The sequence below is a fragment of the Vulpes vulpes genome, chromosome 4, assembly GCF_048418805.1.
Source record: "Vulpes vulpes isolate BD-2025 chromosome 4, VulVul3, whole genome shotgun sequence".
In the NCBI taxonomy this organism is placed as follows: domain Eukaryota; kingdom Metazoa; phylum Chordata; class Mammalia; order Carnivora; family Canidae; genus Vulpes; species Vulpes vulpes.
Genome location: NC_132783.1, coordinates 73285858 through 73300370, shown reverse-complemented (window position 1 = coordinate 73300370; position 14513 = coordinate 73285858). Strand labels below are relative to the sequence as shown.

Sequence of the window (14513 nt, the reverse complement as noted above, 5' to 3'; positions counted from 1 at the left end):
GTTAGTCTACTAATTGCAGGCTGTAGACAATTCATTGTTAAGAAGCCGGCATTGTCTACACACAGAAATCTAAACTAGCACAAAATGGAAATTCTAAACCAAAATCAGATGTGAAAACTTTAATTAAGATATTATCTTAGGAAGTTGAATCCAAGAGTGTACTAAAAGAAAAATAAGCTATCATTCTGACCAAATAAGGTTAATTTCAGAAATGAAAGGATGGGTCATCATTAACAACAACATGTGTTTTATGTCAAATTAAATGATAATAAGGAAATAATAACCAGGCATTTGTTAGAATTCAGCAACAAAACTCTCAAAACATGAATAGAAAAAAAACCAGCTTAAACATAAAAAAGATTATTTGCCAAAACATCAGATTGAATGGTGAAAAACTGAAGTCATTCTTATAAAACCGGAAACTAAAAAGGGATCCTGGCTAGTAACATTATTGTAATTCAAAACTCTATAGACGTTCTAATAATATAATATGAAAACTAAATGTGTGGCTTAAATATTAAAAATGAATTAAAAAAATCTTTATTTGAAGATTACATGGTTGCATACCTAAGAAACCTGACATTGTACTAACACGGTTTTAGTTAATAAGAAATTTGATAAGATGGTTACATAACACAAATATATAAAGGCCAATTGCTTTCTCTATATTAGAAACTAATTAGAAATGGAAATGGCAGAAACTTGATTAAACTATACTTAGTTATAAATATAAGAAGGTAAAAGACCTACAGAAATTATAAACTTTATCAAAAGTTTAATAAAAAAACTCAATAAAGGAGATTTATTGGAAACCTTCAAATTAAAAAAATTAAATCCTTCCCACATTATAAATGTAACGTGATGGCAATTTTAAATCTCAACCGTATCATTCTGGAACTTTATAAAATAATTTTCAAGGATTCTTATGGAAGAATACATACATTTTCAAAGAGAAAAACAGTGAGGGGAACCTTTCCAAATTAGATGATAAAGTTAAATATAAAATAATATGGCACTGACACAAGAATGGGCAGACCATTCAGTGGAAAAGATACATTCAAAAATGTATCTGTAATAATATATATATATGTATAAATTTTTGGAAATTCAAAAATATATATACATGTATACAAAATATAAATTTACACGTATTCATGTATACATATATATAAATGTTTGGACTCTCTATTCTGTTACTACTCTGCCCATCACTGTGTTCATTCATGTGTGTATACACATAGTGTGATAGTGGCAGTCAGTCCATTCTCAATGAGAAGAGAGGGGATGGTTTATTTAGTAAATGAAGCTGGTATTAACTGATGGTTCATGTCTACAAGAAAATAAAATTAGATCCTCATTTTAAATATATCTATCAAAAATTAATTTTAGCCATGTTAAAGACTATACTTTAGTAAAATAACACTTTAAGTATTAGAAAAAAGAGTAAAGATTACTTGTATAAATCTGAAAAGGAAGCTAAAGAGAGGAGAAGAGCAGGACTTCTAAGACAGGAAACCCAAAGACCGCTAGTAAAAAGAAAAACAAGCCCAAGTGTCTGTCAAATTCCCCACACCCACAGCTGCTACTCCCAGAGGTTCTAAGTGTTTCATAAATACTACTGTATATCAACATTTTGAGGAATATTAGTACTGTCTTCTCAACAATATTTTCAACAATATATCAGGCATCATCCCCATGGTCTTGCTCAGGTTTTCCTATAGTATGTGCTGAAAATGGCTCCAACAAATATCTCTTGGGAGAGACAGAAATTGCAGGACCCTGATCATCTTGCTGCTCAAGTTGAGCCTCAAGTGTTTCTCTCCAACCCTGATGATGCTGGGGTGGGGGCTGTGTTCAAGGTCTGTAGGGAGACCATCTAATGTAGAGAGAATTGTCCGTGGCCTCCTCCTGGCCATGCTGAAGATCTCCAAGGCAAGTAACAGCATTTTTCCACTTAAGATTATGTAAGTGTCCTTTGTCCTGATAAAGTCTTGAAGGCACTGAATAAATAACATCTATTAGGAAATATGGTAATGCTTAGAGATATTTTCAGAGGAAGCAACTGGGCAATAAGCATTTATGTCTTCTTTTAGGTCTCTGATGTGAGCTAAAGTATAGTCCTTTTATGTGTACTGCTTAAATGATATTTCCCAAATAGTATTTTTTAAGGCACTAAAAAAGTCAGTTTATGAGTCAACTTGTGATAAAAGACTGAGGATTAAATTCTAAATATTCATTTATAAATTCATTTACAATTTAATTTATAAACATTTATAAATTTCATTTACAGATCTATATATAGCAAATATTTTCAGATTTTTGTCATTTTATGTCTGGTCGTAAGCACTTACACAGATATCTCCCATTTAGTCTTACCTTTTAGACGGAGGCATTTACTCCCATGTTACTAAAGAAACTGGAATGTTGAATTCAGAAAGTTGGCAAAAAGAGTTTATGCAATGGCACAGAAAAAATATATCTTCCTGGACCTGCATCTCATGTCTGCTTGTTCACTGTATCTCAATAGACTTTGATCTCAGACGCCTAGGTGGCTCAGTGGTTGTGCGTCTGCCTTCAGCCCAGGGCGTGATCCTGGAGTCCTGAATTGAGTCCCACATTGGGCTCCCTGCATGGAGCCTGCTTCTCTCTCTGCTTGTGTCTCTGCCTCTCTCTCTCTCTCTCTCTCTCTCTGTGTCTCTCATGAATAAATAAAATGTTAAGAAAAATATATTTTGATCTGTGTAACTATCTTACTTGGCATATGTCAGACCACCTGTGATTTTAATTAGTTATATTTTACTGAGCACTTACTATGTGATTGGGATAATTGGTTGTTTTTATTCTAGGTACTGGCAAAAAAGAAGTCTGGAAACCTTAGAATAAAGCTTATACTTTATTTCTGATTGACTTGGTGAGAAAAAAAAATTCACTAATGCTTGGCTTAGATGACTAGATGGTCTACTGGCTAAGTCAATTTGGACATAGAATTTATTAGAAATGACACCATAAGGGACTAGGTCTTGGAGAATCAACTTCCAGAGTTGATTTCCAGAGTTGATTCTCCAAGACCTGATCTGAGAAGAATCTTTCAGTATCTAACTGAAAAGCAGAAGTTTTGGGAACATAGATTCTGAGAGAGGGGTCTTTGCCATCTTTTCTATCTAACCCCTAAAACACATTGTGGGAAGAAATGGGCAGCTGGCAGCCTTATCATTCTAGTGAATGCAGGCTCTATGGATCAACTGGCTTCTCTGTGACCTACAGGAACTCTGCTTTCACTAGAATGGAAAATGGTGTTTCTACCATGCAGTGTATCAGCTTGTTCATCTCAGTACAGGCTAAGTGAGTAGAGCTCAGTGAGTCCAAATTCCATCTTGATTTCTTCAGTTTGTTACTAACTTAAAGATTGAGCATTTTCTGAATTGCTTGTCACAGGGAATTCCTGCTCCTCCAAGAAGTTAACAGATGTGCCCACTGACAGTGCTAAGGTGTAAGATAATCATCTCAGGTCTATAACTAACTCATTCATCCAATCCATCCAAAAAAAAAAAAAAAGTGACATCCCCCCCCCCCCCCACGGCACTTCTTTGCATCTTCAAAAAAAAAAAAATCATGGGGTATTTCTTTGTCCTTTCTTCTTTCTTTCCTTTTTTTTTTTTGAACTGCAGATTTATTAATCCCAAATTATCAGAGTCTTCTTGGAAAGTACATATCTACATGGATAAGTAAGTACATGCAAGTGTACACTAGCAATTGAGCACTTTCTTAAGTAAGTTTTTGTACATATTTAAATAACACGACTTAATTGCGAAATTTTCTCTGCCACTTTTGAAATTGTATTACTTACATTAGAGATCACAAGGGAGTAACTAGCTTAGTAACCAGTTTATCACATTAAAATGTATTTTTAATGTATGCTAATTTCAAAAGGCTCATAGGACCGTCAGCATGCTTTAGTGGTCTGCATACAGTATTGGGAAGAATCTGTATATATCTCTGCGGCAAGGCACCAAATTATTGGCTGAGTGTTCCACATTCAGAAGATAGCAGCCAATACTTATCTTCTGCACCCACACAAAAAATGTTATTTAGACTAAAAAAGGGAGTTGAGCATCCCAGTGTCAATTATAACATCATTCACCTTCAGTCTTTAAAAAACTGAAGGCAAAAACACACCAAAAAAAAACCCCAAAAAAAACCAAAAAAAAAAAAAAAAAAACCTGAAGACAAAACTTCGTAGAACAACATGATGGATTGTGTGAAGGTTTAAACATTTTCTTTTAGCAATATCTGGAATAGGAGGTATGTGCTTAATTAAAATCTCAGGATACTAAGCTTATGAGTAATTAAAGTCACCTAAAACCCATTTATTATGGAGAGCTGGCGTTGGGAGGGGCCTAAAGAAAGTGATCCTCCCCCAGCCCCAGCCCCAGCCCCAGCCCCAGCCCCAGCCCAAAGGAGACCACTGGGGCCCAAGGAAGTTCAAGGGCTCTCCTCAGGGCAGGTGGACGAGGAGCAGCCACGCACGCCCGGGGGTCGGCTTTCCAGCGCCTCAGCGCCTCTCCTTCCTCCGCTCGGGTATCTCTGTACCTAGAGAAGTGGTAAAATAATCAGGGAGACCCCAGGCCCCGGCCTTCACGTGTTAGTCAACCTACTACCAAGGAAGAGTCACTAATCCGTAGCAGCACCTTCCGAAAGCGACCGGCCCAGGTCAGACCCCAAGGTCCCCTTTCCAGTGCCGAGGGCGCGGAGGTCGCCGACGGCCGAATTGCTGGTTCAAGGTGAGGATGTCGTACCCGCTAAGACACCCAGGCAGGAGCTGGTCCGGCTCCCACTCCGGGGCGCCCCGCGCGGCGCGGCGGGGGCAGGGCTGGGGGCGCGGGCCCGAGCCTCCCGGGCCCCGGCGCCGCCCCGCCCCGCCCCGCTCCCGCCCCCGCCCCGGGCCGCCGGCCGCCTCCCCGGGCGCGGGCCTCGGCCGCGGACCGCGCGGGCCCGGGGCGTGCGCTCGAGGGTCGCGGGTGCCGGGAAGGGGCGGCGTACCTCGGACTCGGGCGTGGTTCCCGCCGGGGTCGTCGCCGCGGGGGTCGTTCCCCCGGGAGTGGTCCCCAAGGACGCCGTCGTGACCTCGCCCCGGAGTTGCGGCCCTCCGTCGCCTAGGCAACCGGGGCGGGGCCAGGGGCGCGAGGGGGCGGGGCCCGGGGCGCGAGGGGCGGGGCCCGGGGCGCGAGGGGCGGGGCCCGGGGCGCGAGGCTCGGGGACGCATCCCTCCGCGAGGAGGCTTCTGGGTGGGAACGTGGGCCCCGGGGCGGGGGAGGGGGGGAGAGGGGGAGGCGGGGGGGAGAGGGGGAGGCGGGGGGGAGAGGGGGAGGCGGGGGGGAGAGGGGGAGGCGGGGGGGAGAGGGGGAGGCGGGGGGGAGAGGGGGAGGCGGGGGGGGCGGCGGGGCGGGGGGCTGCGGAGCTGCCCGGAAGGCAGAGCCCGCTGCGGGGCTGCGAATCCGTGGCTGGAGGCAGGCTCGTCCCTTTTAGTAACAGAGCAAGGAGGGAAAGAAAGGAAATTTAAAGAACAGCAGTTTATTTTATTTTATTGTTTAATTTTTTTTTAAGAACCGCATTTTAAATGTTAGTAGGTGGGGAAACGTCTAATGCTAACAGCAAGTTCTCAATAAATATTAAAGTGAGATAGATTATTGGAACTTTGATCATTGATTTTTGATATTAAGGAGTTATTGTAATTTTAAGGCGATATGCTGTTATTGTCATGTTTAGAAGAAAAAAAAAAACAGTGTCCTTGTAGAGAGATACGTCGTGAAAGATTTAGTGATGATGAAGAGATGTAATATATGCATTTACTCCAAAATCATGAGGGGAGGGGCTTGGGTCCTTGAGTGGAGTTATGGCAGGGTACGTGGAGGGGCGGGGTCGTCGTTGCACCACTCTTTCTATTTTAGATAAGTTTGCAGTTTTCCATAATAAAAGCATTTAGAAGCAATATATTTAGGATACCTGGGTGGCTCAGTGGTTGAATGCCTTCCGTTTAGGTCTTGATCCCTCCCCCCCTCCGTCCTGGGATCCAGGAGCCTACTTTTCCCTTCTACTTATGACTTTGCCTCTCTCTCTCTCCGTGTCTCTTTATGAAAAAATAAATAAATCTTTAAAATAATTTAAAAATATTATACTTAGTGGCCGTATTAGTATTCTCTGGATGACAACACCTGCTTTGAAAATTCACCTTGTATTTACCTGCGTGGGCGATGCTATGCAGAAAGTTTACTATAAAAATCAGGGTGCTTTGGTTTCCCCATCTGGGAAATGAGATGGTAACAGTGCCTGCCTCATAGCATAGAGGATTTAACATGTTAATATATGAGGATTTTACACCTGAGGATTTAGCATGTTAATATATGAGAATGTTTAGAACAGAGTCTGGCACCTGTGTTAGGTATTATTAAGATTAGTATTAGTTTGTATTGTGTTTCTCCTGATGTTAATCCACCCTGTACTCAGCTGCCAGGATAATATTTCATTGTGGGCCTCTTATATGTGCCCAATGCCTCTCAGGTCAAATTGAACACTTTAGTGTTACATAGCCTCATGATAATTGTGCCCGATTGCCTCACAGTTCAAGTTATGCACACAATTTGTACTGTCAACTTGTGTTCCTGGAGTCTCTCATTTTGTGTATGTTTGGTCATTCTTTCAAGGGTCTGGCAGTGTCGTTTCCTTGATACCTTCATTCCTAAAGAAACTGGTTTCATTCCTAATACAGAATAGTTATTCAACAATGTGTTTATGACTTCCAACCCCATTTAAAAAGGACTACGTTAGAACTTCCTCAATTAGTGAAAATATAGTCGATTTATAGTGACTGCCAGAGTTAATACAAGAGCTACCACCTCACAAACTCAATACAATGCTTAATTATTTGATTGTTTCCTTTGATAGCTACTTCAAAGAAATTGAAAATAACAAGTCACCTTCTGCTAGGTGACAACTCTCCACATTCTTTAAATTTAGTATTTGGTAAAGTGCTAAAACATTGATCTCTCTAAACTGCAGTTCTGGTTTCCTCAAAGATGTGATTTATTTTTCTGGCCTTTAATTGTCCTGCTATTTCTTAAACAGTGTTTAGGTTTTCTGTGCCCCTTTTTTGGAACTAGATGGATACTCCATTAAAGATGGAATCAATTTCCACCGTGATAGGAGAGTTGCCGGATAGAGGGGAGAATTGTTTTGTAGGAATTCCGTTTTTACTGTATTTAATGGTGTAATTTATTGGAGAAGTCATTTTCAAGGAGGTAATTTAATTTTATGGGACACAAAATTTTTTGCCCAGTAAGGAGTGGTGTTGAAAGCCCATTAGCCCAAAGGTTACTTTTAATTTGCACAAGTTGAAGCTGATTTTAGCCTCCCACTTCTTTTGTAGGGAGGTGCCAACAAGGAAGACAAATCTCAGTAGGTGATGTGCTTTCTTACATGGAAAGGTCAGTTAAGTCTTCCTTCTCAGGTCTCTTTTGAAGATAAAGGCTTCTAACCAAAGGCTGTAAAATTCCATTTTTTTTATCTTATTGTTGTAGGATGGAAGAGAAAAGGAAACATATAGGTCTTGTAGTTTACAATTATTGCTTGAAAAGACCTTTGACTTTTACCACATCACAGTGAAATATGGGATAGCTTGATACTGTTATTTTGATCAATTGGATTGGCCCCTGTTCTCATGAAAGTACTCCCATCTATATACCTGTAATCCTGTATGTAGCACATTTTACAAATAGAATCAGATTTTTTTGAAGAGAGGCATTTTCACAATTTTGCCAATTCAAGTATTGGATGTTTAAAATAAACCATACTTTTAAATACCTGAGAAACATTTAGGAAAGGACTGGATGTTGATGGTCTCTAGTGTGGCACTATATGGCAATGAGCAGTGACAATGAGATGTCAGCTGACTTTTTAGGGTAAGGAAACATTTCATGGTGCCTGTGTTGCTGACTCCTTTTAAGTATGAATGAAATTCTTCAACAACAAATGAAATAATATCAATAATGAAATTAATGATGTACTGGTAGTTCAAACAATGTGATTCCTGAGGTCTTCAATCTATTAATACTCCTGATGGTCTTAGGTGGATCAAACTGGAAAAATTCCAATGTGTCCCTTAAGTGGTTCTGAGACACCACAAAGTCCTGCAGATAGAATTCAGATAACACATTGTATCTTAGCTTTGAAATATGTTTAAACTGTTAGATGTAGAAAGAAAAAAAATATATAAAAGGCATTTTAATTTGTGAGTAATTGCCTTCATTCTCTGTTACATATTGAATTTTAGCCAAGAAAGTATTCCAATAGCTAATCAATTTTGAAATATATTTAGTTTTCTTCACCTTTACCAAATCCTCAAATCTGGCCTTCTCGTTTCAACCAAGGGCCTTAATCTTTTCAAGTCATAAGTGAGAACATTTTAAAGCTTAATAAAACACGTTTAAGAGATGGCATAGTAAACCTACTTTAGTAGAGTTAAGTAGTTTAAAATATAGGAGGGGGTAATGATTTTCAATAAATAGTTGGTACAATTTTGACACTGTTCATTACCTGCAACTTGTCTTCAAAACTCTATACTCTTCATTGTGGGTATATCTGTTTTTCCTTCTTTCTCCAGTTACTCCCTTTACAGTGGATCCTTACACTGTTCAAATGAAGACTCCAAGTCTCTTTCCTAAATCAGAAAATACTCTCTTTTCCTAATCCAGAGACCTCTTTAAGATAGTTTTGTAACTCATTCTTTTTCTTCCTGATCAATTTATTGAAAAAGTGGGACCTTATTCCTCATCTCTCTTTAAACCACCCCATACCCTTACTTCATTTGCTTTCCTCAAGCTGTTCCCCCTCAAGGACTGCCATTAGGCTCTGTCTTCTTTGGTGTGTGGACATTCTCTATTTGCCTTTTATATCCGCTCTTTTCCTTCTCCACTTGGCCTTCTGACCTGGAGGGTTGACTTACCATTATGGACTCCAACAGCTTGACTTACTACACTCCTTGCCCTCCAACTTGTGGTTCAGTTTGGCCAATGAAAACACCAGTAGGGGGTGGAATGGGGAGGAGTGTGATCAGGGTCATTTATTCTCCCTTGTTTCCTCCCTGCAGGATTATAGGCAGGAAGTAGTAAGTTCCTATGCCAAAAGCCTTCAAGGCCACAGCCCATCCCTTAGCTTCTCCAGAGCACTATGGCTCTCTCTGGGTTTTGCCCTAGGAGCTGTAATGCCTCCCTCCCGCTGCTAGCCACAGGATGGTTCCCTGTCCCTTGCTGGTTTCCCTTATGTCTGCCCCCGTGTTTATAAATAGCTCCTTTTCTAAACTTTCCTCCGTTCCCACCTTTTGCCATCTGTTTCCCGCTGGTACCTTGACTGATCTCAGCAAAAATTAACTCCAGAACATTTAACACGGAAGACTAAGCCTGGCTTGCTCAACCCTATTGTTGTCCACCATTTGGTTGTTTTGCAATGAGCAATATCGTCTATAAGAAATCTTGAACAATTATTTAGGTAGGACTACACCCCACCCTCACCCATTCTCTACCTGGAGGAGCTGCACCCAAGTTCCACTCACCTGAGGATTGATGGAAAGCAGGGGAGTACTGGAACTACCCATGGGATCTGTGTCATCCATGTCCTAAGCAGCTGTCTGTCTCAGACAGCTCATATAAACTCCTGGCTCCCCAAATTCTAACCTTTGGATACCAGACAGCCTACATAGTTCTCCTGTTGACAAAACTTTAAAATTCGTCCTATAGAAACACAAAATAACAGATCACCTGGGCCGAGGCCCAGGTCCTGCTCTCTCCATGAGTGATGCGAAGTGCTGAGGAGAAGTAGTGCCTTCTCTTCATATTGATCCTAGCCCTGAAGGTTTGAACTTTCCCATAAAACCTCGGATGCCATGTGGTATGAAATTCATCTGGAAACCAGTAGGACACACCGGGCAGGGGAGTGGCTTGTGAGAATGCATGTAATTCACAGATTTTACTCATCCAAGCACGTTTAGATTTATCATCTGTATTTGGACAAAAGTCCTATTAATTATTTTCATTTACAAATTGTTCTTTATTGTAGTATTTATGTTAATGGTTTCATCATTCCTTTTATGCTTCAGTGAACTACATTTAAATCATTGATCTGTATTTGTGGACTGATAATTTACTGCAAAAAAAAAAACCAAGTGAAACCTAGGCAATGGGATACATATTAAGTGAAATGCTTCAGCTGAAAAAACTGCACCCTCTTTCCAGCATGTTAGCCAAGGGAGCCTGACTCAAATTCTTAAAGTGCAAGCAGCATCTTTAAACACATGACTTGAGTTGGCCAAAAAGAATTTTCGTAAAAATCAAAATTCATCCCAGATTTTACATTTGTGAAATATGTACAATCAAAATAGTTGCAATGATGTTTTTCCCTTCTAAAACTGCCTAAAAGTGACTGGGTGCCATTTAGTCAATGGTAGGGGACTCCATCACTCTTTCAATGTATTTTTGAGCAAGTTTATCCTGGGGGATTCTGGGAAGTATCTTGACTGGGCCACTGAGCATTGCCTCCTTCTCTGCACTACCTCCCACCCCATTCTACTTTTAAATTTAGCAAGTCTAATTTTACCTGTTTTACATAATAGCTTTCTTATAAATTTTGTTAGAAGGAAGGATTCTAAGCTTGACAAAGTTTGAAAGCCACTGGATAATCTCTAAGGAATCTTCATCTTTGAAAATGCTATTACAACATAATTTCCCAAAGCATTCATTGTCTAAAATGTTCACTTTGGCAAAGAGACAATATTACTATTATTAAACACTTCTGATGTATATGCATGCTTATGATTCTAAGAAAGTAAAATAGCATACATTATCTCATTTAATCATCTGAATCCACTGTTACAGTATTCCACATAGCATTGCTTTTGATCAAGGAAATTATTTCACAGCAGAAGAAGCATGGCAATGAGCCTATGCTCATTGGTCTTAATGATGTTCCTTCTCATCCTGAGTAGAGGGTTTGATGGAACAGTGGAATGGCCTGTTGAAGGCTTAGTCACTCAATTTGAAGATACCAGCTCAGTGTCGATACCTGGCAGGGCAAAAGCAAGGTTCTCCAGAAGGCTGTATAGGCTCTGAATGAGCATCCACTATATGGGGTTACTGCTTCCAAAGCTAGGACTCATGGGTCCAGGAATTGAGGAGTGGAAATGTAGTGACAACATCTGTTCTTACTATCCTAATAAACCTCTAGCAAAATTTTTGCTTCCTGTTCCCATGACCAGCTCTGCTGGTCTAGAAATATTAGCTCCAAAGGGAAGAATGCTTCTATCAGGAGACATAACAAGATACCATTGAACTTGAAGTTAAAACTGCCACCTGACCACACTTGGCTTCTCATGTCCCTGAATCAACAGGCAAAGAAGGGAGTTATGGTGTTGGCTGGGGTGACTGATCCTTAACACCAAGGGGAAATTGGGCTTCTACTCCACAATGGAGGTAAAGAAGAATGTGTCAGGTATACAGAAGACCCCTAAGTACTCTCTTAGTATTACCATGCCCCAAAATTAAGGTAAATGGAAAACTATAACAACCCTACCCAGGCCAGACTACCAATGGCCCAGGCTCTTCAAGAATGAAGGTTCAGGTCAACCCATCAGGTAAAGAAGCATGACCCAGCTAAGTTACTTGCTGAAGGCAAAGGGAATGCATAATGAGTCAGTGGAAGAAGGTAGTTACAAATGCCAGCTATGACCAACGATCAGTTAGAGAAACAAAGACTTTGTCTTGAGTATTTTCTCTTTATTTTGTTATGAATATGTTTGTGTTTTTTTTCCCTCTCTTCCTCTCCTATGTAACATAATATATGTTGACTTCACATGATAGTGTTTATGTATTATTGATTTTACATCATGGTATTCAAGTTATAGGAAATCAAGGAGAAGACTAAACATCACTCCAGGACTTTACCTTCTTTTCTGGGAGAGGGGTTGGTGCCTTCTCAGTCATACACTGGATAGCTATATTATGTTAAGCAGAATTATGACCATGTTATTTTCTTTATTTGGAGATTAAGTATCATTTAAGGAGATGCACAAGATGCCAAGCTGATAAGGTGTGGATTTATGATGGCTAAATTTTATTTATTTATTTTTTTATTTATTTATTTGTTTGTTTATTTATTTATTTATTTGTTTGTTTGTTTATTTATTTATTTATAGAGCATGAGTCTGGGGAGGGAGAGGCAGTGGGATCAGGAGAGAGAGAGAGTCAGATGCGTAACTGACTGAGCCACCCAGGCACCCCAGTTAATTTTATGTGACAACCTGAGTAGGCCACAGGGTCCCAGATTTTGGGCTGAACATTCTTTCTGAGTGTGTCTGTGAGGATGTTTCTGGATGACATTACCATTTCAATCAGTAAAGTCGACTGAAACAAAAGTGGATTGCCCTCCCTAATGTGGGTGGGATCATCCAATCCCATGAAAGACCATGAAATCCCATGAAAGAATAGAACAAAAAGGTGAAAGAAAAAAAGAATTTGCGTTCTTTGCCTGGCTGTTGAGCTGAAAGCCTTCTTTTGCCCTGGGACTCAGGAGTTACGCCATTGGTTTCCCTGGTTGTTCAGGCCTTTGGACTTGGACTCCATCATGACTTTCCTAGGCCTCCAGCTTACAGATGGCAGATTGAGTACATCTCAGTCTCCATAGTCATGTGATCTGTTTCCTTATAATAAATCTCTCTGTGTGTATGTATACATTTCCCATCAGTTCCGTTGCTCTGGAGAACCCTAATACAATGGTACTATTTTGTTTTATAGATGAGGACATGGAAGCTCAGAGAGCCAACTGACCTAATGTCTTATGGCTAGGTATATAGCAGGCAGGCCCAAGTATGAACTAGTTCCTGTGACTGCACAGCTAACTCACCTGGCTCTACTTTATCACAGTACCTCAGCTGTGCTGTGCACTCAAGAGCCTGGGTGGGTTGATGAGGTTTGTCACTGGAAACTTTCCACCTACCCCTTTATGTTCTTTTCTCATCCCTGCCCTGCTTCCCCAGTGCATTCACAATAATTGCTAATTCATTTAGTGTTTTACTCCTGGCAGGTTATTAACTAAGATATATAGTCATAACTAAAGTGTGAGGTGATATGACTTAGCACCTACTAAGGTATATTTATATTTTACTAGGAGACTCCTTAAAGATGGAAAATTCTTTTGTAGCATGAGGTTTTAATAAAGGATTGCCAAATTGTGGAATTTATATTTTGAAAACAGAAGGTCTCTTCTAGTGTCTTTTTAGACCTCACCTAGAGAGAGCTTAATCCCACTTACTAGAGTCATAATATGTTGTGATTTCTCCTCTGATCCACAGCATCTATTATTGCAGTGTTCTGATAAGCATCCAGTTAATAGGTAGAGCAGGTTGGTGAAAATGTAAACAAATCAATAGAAAATATTCTTGTAGCTATGGTTATGCTTCATTCTAATAGAATAAGTGGTATATTTTTAAACATTATTTTCCTATTTCACCAAAAAGTTCAAGTATGTCCTTTCATTTTTTTAAAAAAGATTTTATTTATTTATTCATGAGAGAGAGAGAGAGAGAGGCAGAGACACAGGCAGAGGGAAGCAGGCTCCATGCAGGGAGCCTGACATGGGACTCGATCTCAGGTCTCCAGGATGACACCCTGGGCTGAAGGCGGTGCTAAACCCCTGAGCCACCTGGGCTGCCCAAGTATGTCCTTTCAGATGAAATGCATTTTTGTGTGCCTCTAAGCTGGGTTAAGCATTTACACTATAGGAATTCATGATATTGTGCAGCTTTCAAAGGAGTATACTAAACTATCACAGAATTTTCTATGCAATTTTCTATTTTATTTTATAATAATAGAAGTTATTATTATTATTATTATTATTATTATTATTACTTTTGACCTGTGACTAATGATCATTTGTAACTAATGGTTAGCTTCCATCTTGTTAACTGTGATGATAGTCCCACATGCATTATGGTGCCACCTCATGGCCATGAGTATCCTGGTAGACTTAGGTTGAATGCAGAGTAGTATAGTAAATCCTGTCAAGTGAGACTTTTGACCAGCTAGGTAACCTTAGGAAAAGTGGCTTTATTTTCATGTGACATTGATGGTTCTTCTTAGAAAATCATTAAATATTTCTTTATGCAAAGTCATCGAAACTTAGAATGTTTGCATAGAAAAAGGAGAATATAAAATTGGAAAACTAAGAGCAGAGAGGATGGATGGTAGAACAGAAGCAATCTTCAGATTTTGGAGAGAGAAAGTAAGGTTAAATTAAAAAAGCAAAACAAAACAAAACAAAAAAACAACTTATTTGAAACCATCACAAAGGAAAACCATACTCCTGTCTTGAGGAGTGAGTTCTTAGGAGATTTGGCCAGACCCTTCCGATACGGTCTGCTTTCTCTGGAATTACCCTCCCCTGGTAGAAGTGTTGCTAGAACAATCCCCTGT

At 39.9% G+C, this 14513-nt stretch overlaps 1 protein-coding gene across 8 annotated transcripts in view; it reads right to left on the bottom strand.

The window, feature by feature from the left end:
- CABCOCO1 (ciliary associated calcium binding coiled-coil 1) overlaps window positions 1-5168 on the bottom strand; it is a 117372-nt gene extending 112204 nt beyond the window's left edge. The window contains exons 1-2 of one of the 8 annotated variants that reach the window (XM_072756115.1): window positions 4689-4792; window positions 4221-4290 (exon numbers count right to left, since the gene is read on the bottom strand). In XM_072756115.1, coding sequence (XP_072612216.1) covers window positions 4221-4274 — 54 coding nt within the window. In that variant the 5' untranslated portion in view covers window positions 4275-4290; window positions 4689-4792. Of the gene's footprint in view, window positions 1-4220; window positions 4291-4655; window positions 4878-5040 lie in introns of those variants that run through there. The other 7 variants (XM_072756121.1, XM_072756116.1, XM_026013498.2 and 4 more) reach the window with 7 other exon arrangements.
- Window positions 5169-14513: the final 9345 nt, after the last annotated feature.